At 39.9% G+C, this 13,447-nt stretch overlaps 1 protein-coding gene across 3 annotated transcripts in view; it reads right to left on the reverse strand.

Annotated features, from left to right (window-relative positions):
* osbpl5 (oxysterol binding protein-like 5) overlaps nt 1-13,447 on the reverse strand; it is a 51,164-nt gene that overhangs the window by 4,519 nt on the left and 33,198 nt on the right. For all 3 annotated transcript variants that reach the window (XM_059335132.1, XM_059335129.1, XM_059335130.1), the window contains 15 exons: nt 12,863-12,943; nt 12,411-12,512; nt 11,359-11,562; nt 10,451-10,535; nt 10,149-10,311; nt 6,039-6,252; nt 5,481-5,665; nt 5,284-5,365; nt 4,269-4,367; nt 4,009-4,105; nt 3,541-3,639; nt 2,109-2,206; nt 1,856-1,945; nt 615-751; nt 123-302 (listed from right to left, as the gene is read on the reverse strand). In XM_059335132.1, coding sequence (XP_059191115.1) covers nt 123-302; nt 615-751; nt 1,856-1,945; nt 2,109-2,206; nt 3,541-3,639; nt 4,009-4,105; nt 4,269-4,367; nt 5,284-5,365; nt 5,481-5,665; nt 6,039-6,252; nt 10,149-10,311; nt 10,451-10,535; nt 11,359-11,562; nt 12,411-12,512; nt 12,863-12,943 — 1,916 coding nt within the window. The remainder of the gene's footprint in view (nt 1-122; nt 303-614; nt 752-1,855; nt 1,946-2,108; nt 2,207-3,540; nt 3,640-4,008; nt 4,106-4,268; nt 4,368-5,283; nt 5,366-5,480; nt 5,666-6,038; nt 6,253-10,148; nt 10,312-10,450; nt 10,536-11,358; nt 11,563-12,410; nt 12,513-12,862; nt 12,944-13,447) is intronic.

Genomic DNA, 13,447 nt, shown 5'->3' on the forward strand with positions numbered 1-13,447 from the left:
TTTCTCTTCCTAATCTCCAGCTCGATGCTTATCAAACTGACCTTCCATCTAAACTAAAAAAAGGGCAGAACAGTGTGTGCCCTCGCCTGTGTTTTATTTGCTCAGTGCGAGTGTGTTCTTACTCCATGTGCCTGTAGGTCCACTCGGAGGTGACGGCGTCCTGATGGAAAAGTCGTGCGATCCAGGGTTTGTCTCCTCTCTCCTTGGCCTCTCCCCGCTGAGCCTCCTCCAGCACAAACTTCTCCTGGGTGGCCCGCAGCTGGTCCCGATCCATGATGGCACTGGTCACATGCTGCCACAGTCTGTCAGGAGCATTTTAAAATGACATGACCATGGGGATTCATATTCTAAATGTACCATTGAAGTCAACAGTAGCTTAGGTGTGCCAGTTCAAGCCCTGGTATTGTGCATGTTTGCTTGCTGACCTAACATACTGACACACCTTAATAAATAGCATTATTAATGCTATTAATTATGCCTTTGTTTTACCTGCATAATGCATGCTGCGAGACTGCTGTTTTTTCCCTCATATTAATGACATTAAAATTAAGAAATATGATTGATTGACATACTTAGGTGACATACAAATGAAGTAATAGGCGTGTGTGATTTACCTCTCAGACTCAAACTCTCCCTGCTGCTCTATTTGGACCACTTGTCTCTTGAGGCGGCTGCTGCGAATCTCTGTGCTGGGGTTCCACAACGTCTCCTGCTGACCCGAGCGCTTCTCGTGAATAAACACCTCACTGTCCTGAATATAGCAAAGGAAACAAAATGTTCAGTCCCACCCCATTCCACTGAAAAATGTTCATAGTTTTAATTCTGTGAAACAGAAGTTAGAGCATGATTAGCTTCTGTACAATGACATATTTCCAAAAAAAACAAATATTTGAGTGGTGTACAGATTGTTTTGGAGATACCAACGTTTTGGCTCACTAATCCAAACATACATCTCTTCCATGTCTCCATATTGCCCACCAACAGTGAAATGTGTTTGTTTTTTATGACTGGTGTGGCTCGCTAGTCGACCACAGTCCCATTGGGCTTGATTGATGTTTTATAAAAACACCCAGGATGAGCTGCGAAACATTTGAAAAAGTTTTACTTTCTTTTACAGAAAAGTGAGTGACACAGGATTTTGATGCAAAAATATTCTAATATATATTTTTTTTTTTAGCAAATTTGGTCAAATATCAAGAGATAAATACATTTTTACATACAGGTGCATCTCAATAAATTAGAATATCATCGAAAAGTTTATTTATGTCAGTAATTCAATTCAAAAAGGGGAAATACCACATTATGTAGATCCATTACACACAGAATGAAACATTTCATGTCCAAATTTATTCAATTTCTTCTAATTATAATGATTAAGACTTACATTTATGGAAGACCAAAAATTCAGTGTCTCAAAAAAATTGAATATTACAAAAGACAAACTTTAAAAAGTATGTTTAATACGGAAATGTTGGCCTCTGAAAGACATCGGAAATGTCTGGCCTCTTGACTTGAACTACTGGAAATGGACTTTTCCATCATATTCTAATTTATTGAGATGTACCTGTACAGACATTTTTGGGGAAAATGTAATTTTCATGTCATTTTAACAATTCCCAGAATTTCAAATGCTTAATAATTTTCAATCCTTTCAAAACTTTACTTTTTCAGATCCATCTACTTTCTCTGTCTCCCTGCTGCTTTTAAATCCTCTAATTACCAATGCTGGCTCTAATTAATCGCTCTAATTAGAAATACTGAGTGGCAGTGAGTAAGTGGCAGAGAGAGAGTCTGAGGAGGGAGATTGAGATGGGAGGCAGCAACAGAGGGACAATAACTGTAGAAAAGCTCTCACCCAGTGTCCATCCACAGTGGCCAGTAGCTCCTCTCCCGCATAGATCTTCCCGCTGATCTGATTCACAGAGCAGGAGCCTCCAAGGAAAGGCTGCAAATAAAGTGTAAACAACTTTAATCAAAACTGCTGTCTCATAATGAACAGTCAATCAATGTACATAATTTGCTGACTAGTCAAGGAAATAGAATAATGTAGAAAAAATTATTCGCCAAAGTAAATTTACAAATGATGTTAGGATACATTTAAAATCTACCTTGAGTTTGAACTCCAGCTCTGTGAAACACTTTGTTTTTTCACACTCAATGGTAACCTTCCCACCCAGCTCGAGTGTCATAGTGCCGTATAGGATACCTACAGGAGGCACAGATATAGTGTTACAGCACATGAATGAACAGAATGGACATGAGCAGAACAACTAAATCCTGTTGGATGTCTGCAGAGGAATCAGCCCATTCCCTGTGTTGACGAACAGTTCAAAATATGATTTATGACTGAGGCACTTGCAGTGAGCGTAGTCCTTGACTGGACTGACAAGATAAAGACGGTAATTTACAACATAACCATGTACACTGAGAATAAATACTTAGATTCCACGCATCATCATCTCTAATTTTGGCTGTCTGCCATGTGAGAGTTCATGTTCAGAGCAGAGCAGGGTGCTGTTTGATTTCCAGTAACTCAGACACTTTGGCAGCGACAGATGGCTGCAGAAGTTACGGCCCACACGATTTATCAGAGAAGACGGATTTCATCGTATCCGTGGAAGAGGAGTTTGGGTGTTAACCTTGTGTACTGTAGCTGTGTTTTGTAATTTAAGATGACAATGAGGAGCAAAAAACAGCTAGACTCTGTTGAGTGAGGCAGGAACTACAAACTAAAATCATCCAGGAGAAAATAAAACATGTTTTATAATGACGTTTTGTTGATACTTTTGCTTTTTCTACACAGCATGGGTTTCAGTGCTCTGTCAGTGTTTACACAGGATGCATTTAGGTACAGTATTGCATGTAGGTCACCTGTGTTGTGGCAGCGCTAAGAGCCCAACAGTGAGTAATAACTTTGATTGTTCCATTAGATGGCAAGAACAATGGGTGAATTCTAGACAGTGCAGAATGATTTCCTGTGAATTTCACCTATTAAACTCAACTGAGCTTGTAACATCCTAAATTGTTCCAATTTAACCGGGATTTATTTCAATGATGAGTAGTGCCAGAGGCCACAAAGAACTCAGTCTCTCACAATGTCCTATCTGCTATGAAGAAACATGATGACCTTCACTTTTCCAAGCCACTCAAAAATCCTTTCTGCAACTTCCAGTCGGTGAAAGTGTGTCCTTGTTTTCATCTACTTTTACTAACAACTATGTTTAAGTAATCCTCAGACTAGAATTTATTAACATATTCCAACCATGTAATTAGCTGGCAAGTGGATCCAGCAGCATTCAAGGGGACATTGAAGGTGACTGATACGTTTTGAATTAACAAAATTGGATTGTTTTTAACATAACAGGATTAACAAGGAAGTTACCAACAATGGACCTTTTGTCCGAAACATGGTAATAAAAACCTCAACACAACTCTTTTTTTTCTCTCCAAAAAATGTGAACTAAGGACTGTTAACATAGGTACATGGACAGACCAGTTAGCTGTGATCAATATCATCAATATTTACTGTAGGTCTATTACCTTTGCAGTGCGCGTACGGCATAGTGATGACGTACTCCTCATCCCTGCCCAGGAACAGCAGCCTGGCTTTGCCATCCAGAATAGCTGACAGAGAGTTACCTACAACAGCAGAAGACAGAGAAGTGTTTGATTTTCAGATCAGAGGAATCATTTTCCTTGTAGAGCCCCTTTAAAAAGCAAATACTGACAAACATTTGCCTCGAAGAAGACACAGCAATTTATTGCAAGATGAACAGAGAACAGGATCTAATGCGTGACCACATTGTTTTGCCCTTGCATGACTTTAAATGTGTGTATATGTGTACTGGTCACAAAGGACAAACAGATTAAATGTGTCACTTTTAACATGTTTTTCCTCTATCCCTTTAAGTTTGGATCTGTAATTGATTGAACTTGACATGGACGATGGAAGTCATTGACAGGAAATTCTAAATTAAAAAGACAGTTTGCAGAATCAATGCTCTATACCATAGAACTTGGATTTGGCCAGGATGCTCCCACTGATAGAAAAACCATCCTTTCTATTGCAGACATAAAAGGCAGAGATGGGCGGATGGTGGGACACCTGGAAGAGCAAAGAGAGAGAGAGAGACATTTGAGCAGCAGTGTGAGAAAAAAGGTGTTAGATACCCTCTGGTGTATATTAATTTTACAGTGCTCTGTAAGATTTCCTGAATTTTGCTCATGTACTGTGCATTTACACGTTCTAGCTATGGATGTGGTTTCACCTGTTCAGCTATGTAGAAAGTGCAGCTGTCAGTTTGAGGATGAAGCCAGCAGCAACGAAACGTTTCCCCCAGGATTGGGTTGTACGGCTTTTTCAGACCCTGCAAACACACACACATACACCTCCTGACACAAGGACATTATCATTTGTCTGGACTCAATAACTCAGCAAGAAGTATTGTACAGCACAGCAGGGAGAAAGTGCTGTACATGCCCCAATAATGATGCCTTATAAAGTTTCTACCCATCCATCTCCAATTAGCCCCCGAGAAGGAGTCTGCCAAAGAAGTAATGAGCAAGCCCAGTTTAATTCACCTGTGTTATCTGCTGGCGTTTTGCTTCGACAGAGGAAATAAATTCCTAACGACTGCAAACAAGAGGGAAGTTTCTCATGATGTTTTTATCGCAATCATCGACCCAGGACAGAGTGACCGAGAAATAGAGTCACAATGTCATGTATGAAGATACTGAGCCCAAAAAGGGCCGTTTGAAAAATGTTCAGAGAAAAATCTGCCAGTGGCCCCCAAATGACAGATTTCAAAAGCCGGACAGAATAGTGTGAGTGTGTGTATTTACTTTGAAATATAAAAATACATTAAAGATAAGTATACTGTAGCAACCGTAAAATCATCTTAGAGAGTCTTTACTCAAAAACAGTTGTTGCATCTGAGAATCGGGTTAGTTCTATAATTGGGCCACTATGATGATGAGATAAGATAATAATAAACATAATAATAATGCATTTTATTCATAGAGCACTCTACATGGTACTCAAAGACACTTGACAGCTAAAACACAGTGAAAATGCAGTTACAAATAAAAAAAAACAATTAAAATCAACAGCATTGGTCATATATTAAGAACAGTACTGAAGAGGTGAGTGTTGACAAGTTTTTTGAAGGTGGATGGATCTGATCAGTCGCTGATATTTTTAGGGAGAGATTTCCAGAGGATAAGCTATTAATAAAACTCTGTCGTAACGAAGAGTCATCTGGTACAACAGTAGAAAAATCTTACCTTGGGCTTCTTGTAGAAGCCAGACAAGTACCATCTCAACACCTGCTTGATCCGACCATACGCACTCTCCTCCAGTACGGCTCTGTGGCAGGAATGATGGTGAACAAGACAGACACAGTTATAGCAATTAAAGCAGACTGTTAATAATTCTAGCCTTCATCTAACTACATATAGTAAAGTTACTTTAAGCTACTGACTGTGAGAGCAGATCAGCGTGGTAGTAGTAATCAGACAGCTTGTCCAGGAACGAGCGGGGCTCCAGGATGAAGGTGGGCAGCACCACCTTGGACAGGTCCATACCTGGCCGCAGCTGCTTCAGCAGGGTCCAGATCAGACCCTTGTTCTCCTCTGATACAGTCTCCACCTGGGACGCCTCCCCAGCCTGGAGTAACACATGAGTGCACACATGAGTGAGGGGACCTTATCTCCAGTCAGAGACCTGGTATAAGACACCTGGGACATGCACAGAGAGAATTTCCCCAATGGCAAGCGGTAACGTTTTAATTAAAATTGGGTCGGAGCACGTAAGATAAGGATCCAAATTGAATTATGGTGGATAAGTCTGGAGTATAAGAAACAGCACTTTCAGTACACACCAGAATACTTCAGACACACTGATATATTTTAGACTTTATATTTTCTTTCTGCCTTTTGAACATAAAAAGGTTCAAACCTGTTGCAAAGGAACTGCAACACAAACAAAACAAGGCAGAGCTCCCTATATAAATACTGAAAGTGTATACTCAACACCTTACCTCAGCCATCTCCTCTGTGCTCTGCTCTACATAGGCTGTGGCCTGTGGCCCCGGGGACAGCTCGTCTGATTGGTCCATGTCGCTCTCCTCCGTCAGCCTTCCACCGTTCTCATTGGCCGTAGTGTCCCAGTCATCATGAGCCTCACGCTCCGATTTGTCTGAAAATCCGTCATGCTCCATGTGGTGATTGCCCAGCAGCACAGTTTCATTTAACCTAATAGTAACAGAAGAGAAGTGAACACCACGGTGAGAATTATATTAAACAACTCTCATATTGAGCCACTTTATTGGTGCTGCATGTCCAGCTAAGACAAATCTCTTCTGGATATCATGTAATAAATTACAAATGAAGAATAATCACAAGATTTAATGAGGTTGTTCCCCTGTAATAAATGTGTGTACCGATCTTTCCCAGGTTGCATCTTAATCGATTTAAACTTGTATCATAAGTGGCTCTCATAATGTCAACAAGTCATTACCAGGGATGATTTGATTGAGTGTCGAAGCTTGAAGAAGTTTTAATGACTGTGATTAGACATTAAAGAGGAGTAATGTCAGATTACATTAAAAACATCTTACTTCATTTAACTTCAGTGCTGTCAAAGCTTGATTGCCTCTCCAGTTAGGCGACCTATAAACAGCTCAAACGTGGCGCAGACTTCTAAAAAAACAGAACCTTTAAAGCTCTGAATGGCCTTTACGTGTGTGCTAAATCTGTGATCCTTCTCCTCACAGCTGTGATGAGTAAGCCCCCATGTTAGAGCCTATCCACTATAAAAAAAACAAAAAACGGGCTGACCTGGAGGGCAGGGATGTATTAAGTAAATCTGACCCGTCTGGCTGCAAGGACAACCAGACTATATCCCCTCATCCTCCTTTCATTCACCTGGTCTTAATGTGACTGGCTATCACATATAGGGTATTACATGCATATGCATGTACTTTACATATTCATAGATGCTTTACATGTTTGCACACAAACACCAAGTTGAGAGATAAGGAATTCAAACTGGATCCTATGCAAATTCATCATTTCCTCAATGTGGAATTTTTTAGTCTAAAACACAGACTGTCAGCAGAATTAAGCAGAACACAGTTGAAAATAAAAAGGGAAACACAGTGAAGAAAGTCATGCATTAACTTAAAAATAGCAAAAGAAAGGAGAAGCGAGAATGAGAGAGGGAAAGAGGGAGGGGCGGGGTGAAATCGATAGCTAATAGGGACCATCATGGTTCTAATCCTACAGCCATTTTACAAGTCAGACAGTGGACGTCTGTGTGCTCTGTCTGGTGGGTGCACATGTCCAGAAACGCACTCAAAGGGACACACAGGCAGACAGACACAGACAGCTTTAGGTGAGATATTTCACAAATCCTCCACACTTCGTGATCCAAACAATCACACTGAAACATCAGGACAGTGGAAGATAACTGCAGAGTGTGCACCATTAAGTGGTAGGACTGTTGTCACAGAAAACAAGGAAACGGCGTATTTACCAAAACAACGAGTTCAGCTCTCAAATAGCCTGAGGACATGACAGACGAGAACAGTCACATTCCTGCGCACTCTGTGAATCACTAACCAACCAGTAGTGTTATTTATTAAGCCAAACACGCCCTGGAACAGGAGCTGCTTCCCTTACCTCGAAGACATACAGCATACAGAAAAACTCTTCCCCGGGAATCAAAACACCATCGATGATGTTAGCAGTGGATCCAAACACGAGCGCAGTCTGTCCTTTATCTCTCCTGTGTGTGCGTAAATGTTTTTAATCTAGAGACTAATAGGTGCAGCTTGGTTTCCTCGACTCCGGCACACCTGCTTCCTGAATGTGTGTGCATATTTTGTCTGTGTGTATGTGTGTGTGTTTGTGTGTGTGTGTGTGTGTGTGTGTGAGAGGGCTTGCATTGGCTGTGTCGCTGCCGTCTCTTTCTGGGTGGTGTATGGTTCTCATTCTACTTCATCTTCCTGCTCCTCTGTCAGTCATGTGATCATACAGGCTGCTGTAATTGGCCGGGAGAGGAGCAGGAGAGGAGGGAGAGCTGGGAAAGATGGCCAGAGGGAGTGTACTGCCATGGAGGAGGGGAGGGGAGGAAAGGGATGTCTAATGTTGAATGTAAACAGCACACAAGCAGCAACACACACAACAACACACACACTTTCAAGAGGAAATTGGAAGATGACTATGATAGCAAAGGAAAAACATGTATAAAGAATATAACAAAGACAGACAAGGCTGCATTTAAAGATGTGGCATAGCTGGTAGTTATAGAGCTTTGTTGTTACACAACAGGTAATGGATTACACAAGTGGAGCATGCACATACACAAACATACACATTATTATCTAATCCTGTAATTTTCCTCCACATATTCATTTGAGTTCAATACAGCCACAGTCTGCTAATGGGTATTAGCTGCCTTGCTTTGGGGCTAATTTAATCGCGAGGAACAAATACTTGTTTACATTAATTCACTTTTCCTGTCACAGCACAGTCAATATTTATTCAACCATTTCAGAACCAGCAGATATATATAAATTTAAACTCTACTCGACAACTCTTCTATCTTACTACTATTAATGTGTACGACGTCCAGTGCATAGTAAGACTGACTTTTGCCTTTATTTGATGCTGCAGGGACAGAGACAAAAATAAAACGACAAAGGTCCTAAGGCAGGACCACAGACTTGCAACAATGCAGCATGAGCTGTAACCACTGGACTAGCAAGGCGCTCCATCAGAGCAGATTTTCAAACAAACTGATACTTTGTACACTCAAGAAAGATGATTACCATAAGTGTACTGGCTCCAATGTTCTAATGTAAGGAAGATAATTAAATGAGAGTCACAAAGTAGGGCAACATCATGCTGTGCTCACACTGCAAAGAAAAAAACCCAGCAACACTATTCCTATGTAATCATGCACATTTCAATGGAAACCATGACACACCACAAAACTCACAGCTTATTTGTTTTAAGGTCCACCCTTTCTCTATATGCCTCACACACACACACACAAACACATGCACAATTATACAGTGTATATACACACACAGGTGTGGCTCAGCTCCACAAACAAAGCAAAAATACTACAGTGTACAGTGACGGGCTAATTTTAGCAAATAGTTGCTAAATTTAGATTCCATTTGCAGGGTAATGGCTTTTTCGAGGGTAAATTAGCTGCAAGGGGTGGAGTGGCTCCAGTAGTTCCCTCTTACAAGACAACAAGAATGTAAAAATAGTCTGCAATGATTAATATTTTATGTAACATGGTTTTCTCCTTAAAAGGGTATAGAAACATAGGGGCTGGAAGCACATGATGAGGAGTCAGACATAGTAGCAGATGTATCAGAATGGCAAGTTTAGTTAATAGTGATGTGAGTCCTGCAGGACCTGCAGGATGGGCGGTGTATATTCAATCTTTTAATGGGTTGGGTCGGTGCGGTTATTGAAAAGCATTTGGCTTGCTTATGTTGTTATTAGCGCAATACAATTGTAAAATAATATCTGATTAGCTTTCAAAGTTGTGACATATATTATCTAGTTTGCCTGGGGTAAAGCAAGTGTACATCAATCTATCCCTTCAGTAGAGGAATGTGAAAACACCTCACTACAAACAATGTAGACATACACACATACAATCTCTGCCAATTGATGTGTGTAGACAAACTCTACACACATACAAGTCAGTAAAGTCAAGGTCAGAGATTTTAGGGGACATACACATAACAAAGAGACATTTTTGAGTAGAGGAGTTTAATTATAACTACATGATATCAAATCACACACACACATGCGTGATAAATCATTTAACAAAGAAATCTATATTTTACTAGGATGGTGCACACCATGTTTCTTCAGAGTTGATGACCAGAAAGCACAGGGACTATATTTTTGACCTACCATCTAGGAATTTCTGACTGCACAAATAAGTCAGCATTAATGTGTTTGGCAGAGATGCCAGCAGTCTTGTGCGTGAATTGGCAAGCGCAACACCTTGGAGTGTGATTACAGGAAACATAACTCATCCAATAACAACAACTAATAAACGTAGATTGGAATAAATTCTATGGTTTCAGTGTATGCAGCTGTTTGAGTGTAGCTCTTACTGTAGCAGCTCTGCATCAGTGAGTGCTGTAGACTGCAGCAGGTGGAGAATATGGGAGGACTCTGAAGACGTGCTGATATCTCCTTCTTTCCCACCTTTGGCTGTCAGCTTGTAGAGACTGGAGCAGCTGAGAGCCAGCTCCAAGGCGTCCATCCAGCACCGCCCTGGAGAGAAACACACATTTTAGAGACAGGAAGGAGAGCTTAAAATAAATTCTGCTCGTAAAAAATAATTAATTAAAAAACGCTAGAATGTACACTGTCAACCAGAACAGCCACAAACACACACACACACACGGCTCACCATCAGACTCAGATGTTGCTCTAAATATCAGGTAGTTGCTGGGTAGAGGCTGTGTAATGGAGCCAACATTCTCTCCTTTGGGACCCTGAGCATATGGATGAAATAGTGAGTCACACTTCATGCCATTTTAGTCATGTTGTACCAACAGAAGAAAGCAGCTCTCTCAAGGGCTATAAGCATAAATGAGCACTGAACAGGATCATGAGCACTTAGAAATGAGAACAAAAGGGTGAATAGAAATAAAAGGTAAAAATAAAAACGCCAACAAAACTGAATGTCAATATACACTACAAACTACACACTTATTAAATACAGTCATGGAAAAAAAAATTGGAACATTGTTTTCTTCAATTTCTTGTTCATGTTAATGCCTGGTACAACTAAAGGTACATTTGTTTGGACATATATAATGATAACAACAAATATACCTCAAAAGAGTTTAATTAAAGTGCTGATATCAAGCCATTTTCCATGTTGTTGTTTTTTTTGCCAATAACCAAAATCATTATCAAGAAAACCATGGAAAATGGCTAGATAGCAGCTCTTAAATTTAACTCTTATGAGCTATTTTTGTTGTTATCATTATATTTGTCCAAACAAATATACCTTTAGTTGTATCAGGCATTAAAATGAACAAGAAATTGAAGAAAACAAGGGTGGTCTAATATTTTTTTCCATGACTGTATAATTAAAGATAAAACCGCTTGTGTTTTAAACTTGCAGAGACCTTGAATTAACCACCACAGTAATGACAAAGCTCCCACTATATTTTCTATTTAAATATAGAACAATTAAAGTATCCTAGTATTGAGTGAATACTTTTAATAGATTGTGGCCTGTCTAATTATGATCACTGAAGTCTTGATCATCTGTTGTTGATAAAAAATATAAAATTGCCAGTGTCTGACCTTGACAGCCCAGATGGATTTGTCCAGCGGGTGGTAAAGCTTGAAGCAGAAGCCGTCCTTCTTAGAGGGTCTCTCAATTAGCTTGCATGCGCTGAGCAGGATGGTGCCCACCCAGTGGTCCGCTTTGGGGGTCTTATAGATCAAAAGAACTCCAGGCTTCAGGGCGCACCACAGCTTGGTCCAACTCTTTAAAGAGCCACGGATCTTAAGAGGAAGAGGGAATTTTAGTATTGGAACATAAATGGAACACAAGAAATATGATGCTGATGTGAAATGTGCAGTTGGGTGTACTGAATTGGGTTTTTTGTTTTACATCCAAACTTCTGACGTTTTTGAAGGAGGCTTCGAATGTCGGTCATCATATCTTATGACGCTATATTAATTTCATTTGAATTAAATAGTGAAAATGTTACTTTTAAAAGGCTAAACGCCAACAAATATGAATTGAAGCTGAATATTTTGTTAAATAAAGACGTGTTTTGAATTTTTGAAATGATTACAGGTATCTTTTGACTTTTGGACAACGCTCTGAAGTTACTGGAAATCCTACACAGCCACCACTGGAATCTAATTCTACAAATGAAATACTGAAATAAAATACAAGTGAAATAATAATATAAGTGTGGCCCTATCTTTAGCTGCAACTGTGCAGAAGTTTAAAAAGAATAAATAGACGTGCAAAAAGAAGAAAAGCTGCAAAGCATTTGAATACTGATTTAGAATCGAGATGTCAGCTTTATGAATTAATCTTTGAACTAATCAATACAGCCATAGTGACATGATGTTAAGACACAAAGCAACACACTACAGGATTGATATGCAAGGTGCAAAAAAGGGCTAACTTTGTTTGTGTTTTTGTTTGGTTAACTGAACATTAACATGACTAGATTCTGAGCTGTGAAATAGTTCCATTGTTGCACAACAAATGCAAAAATTACAACTCGGATGATTATTTGCAAAAGGTAGAAATGACCGAATAGTGTGTCTCTCTAGAGATATTGTTATTTTCGGTATTAAGGTTGCAGCTCTGTCTGATAGAAATACCCCCACACCTTTAGCCAGTTGGACATGATGACAACACTGGGATCCTTTAGTGCGCTAAAGAGTTCTTTAGCTGCCCGTTTCTTCTCCTGTCTGTAATTCTGCTTTTGGACCTGTGAAACAGAAAAAACAGCAACACATGAATGAGTCATCACTTACTGTCTTACTGTTCGGAGGACAGATCTCAGGGTACCAACACTAGGTGGAAGCAGAGTCAACCAAATGCAAGCAATCACATGGGGATGCTGTTGTCTTTGGTTGTCATTAATAGGCTCCTTGTTGATCATTTGAAACAAAACGGTATACATTTAAAATACAGAAAATGATCCTAAATGGATTGTGTACATTTATGTCACCGAGCTTAGACTGACAGTGTAAATCATACACTTTATGATATTGCCAAATTGCATAATGTTGCTTAACATTTTTGCAAAACTGTCACATGCAAGGAAATGACGTGTACCTTAAGAGACTCCTTCCGGGCCAGCTTCTCTGTGGGGGAGGGGCAGTCCTTCTCAACACCATTAAACATCCTGGACTCAGACTGGAGGGAGGAGAGGAGACAATCAGTGAGGATGAAGAGAGATTTGAACTTAGGACAATCATTGTTAACATAACATCTTTAGAGAATTCCATTTATCAAGCCTAGATTAAACGCATTTTAAACAAATGTTTGGGATCATATTTTAGAATATAACAGTAAAGGCCCCTTAAAAAAACAATACAGTTGGTCTTGTGATGTATTGCCACAAGTTAACTAAATTGACTCGCTTGCATTCTGTACACCACATAGTTTAATTGTTCCCTTAGCCACGTGTAGCTCATTAGCTCATGTGATTTGCCACAAGTTAGTGTGAAGCAGGCAGACAGCCCCTTCAGTCAGAAGCTCTGGTGTTGTGACCACAAACCCACTGACTTCCTTGGTTAAACTTCAAAGAGGCACTGACTGTTTGATGGTCTCCACTGATCAGTAAGTAGAGATTAGAAACTCAGTGGTAAATTATGCTGCGATTTCACCCTGATATGTAATTACATAACCACTTGTTCT

The sequence above is a fragment of the Centropristis striata genome, chromosome 6 (genome assembly GCF_030273125.1).
Source record: "Centropristis striata isolate RG_2023a ecotype Rhode Island chromosome 6, C.striata_1.0, whole genome shotgun sequence".
Classification (NCBI taxonomy): Eukaryota; Metazoa; Chordata; class Actinopteri; order Perciformes; family Serranidae; genus Centropristis; species Centropristis striata.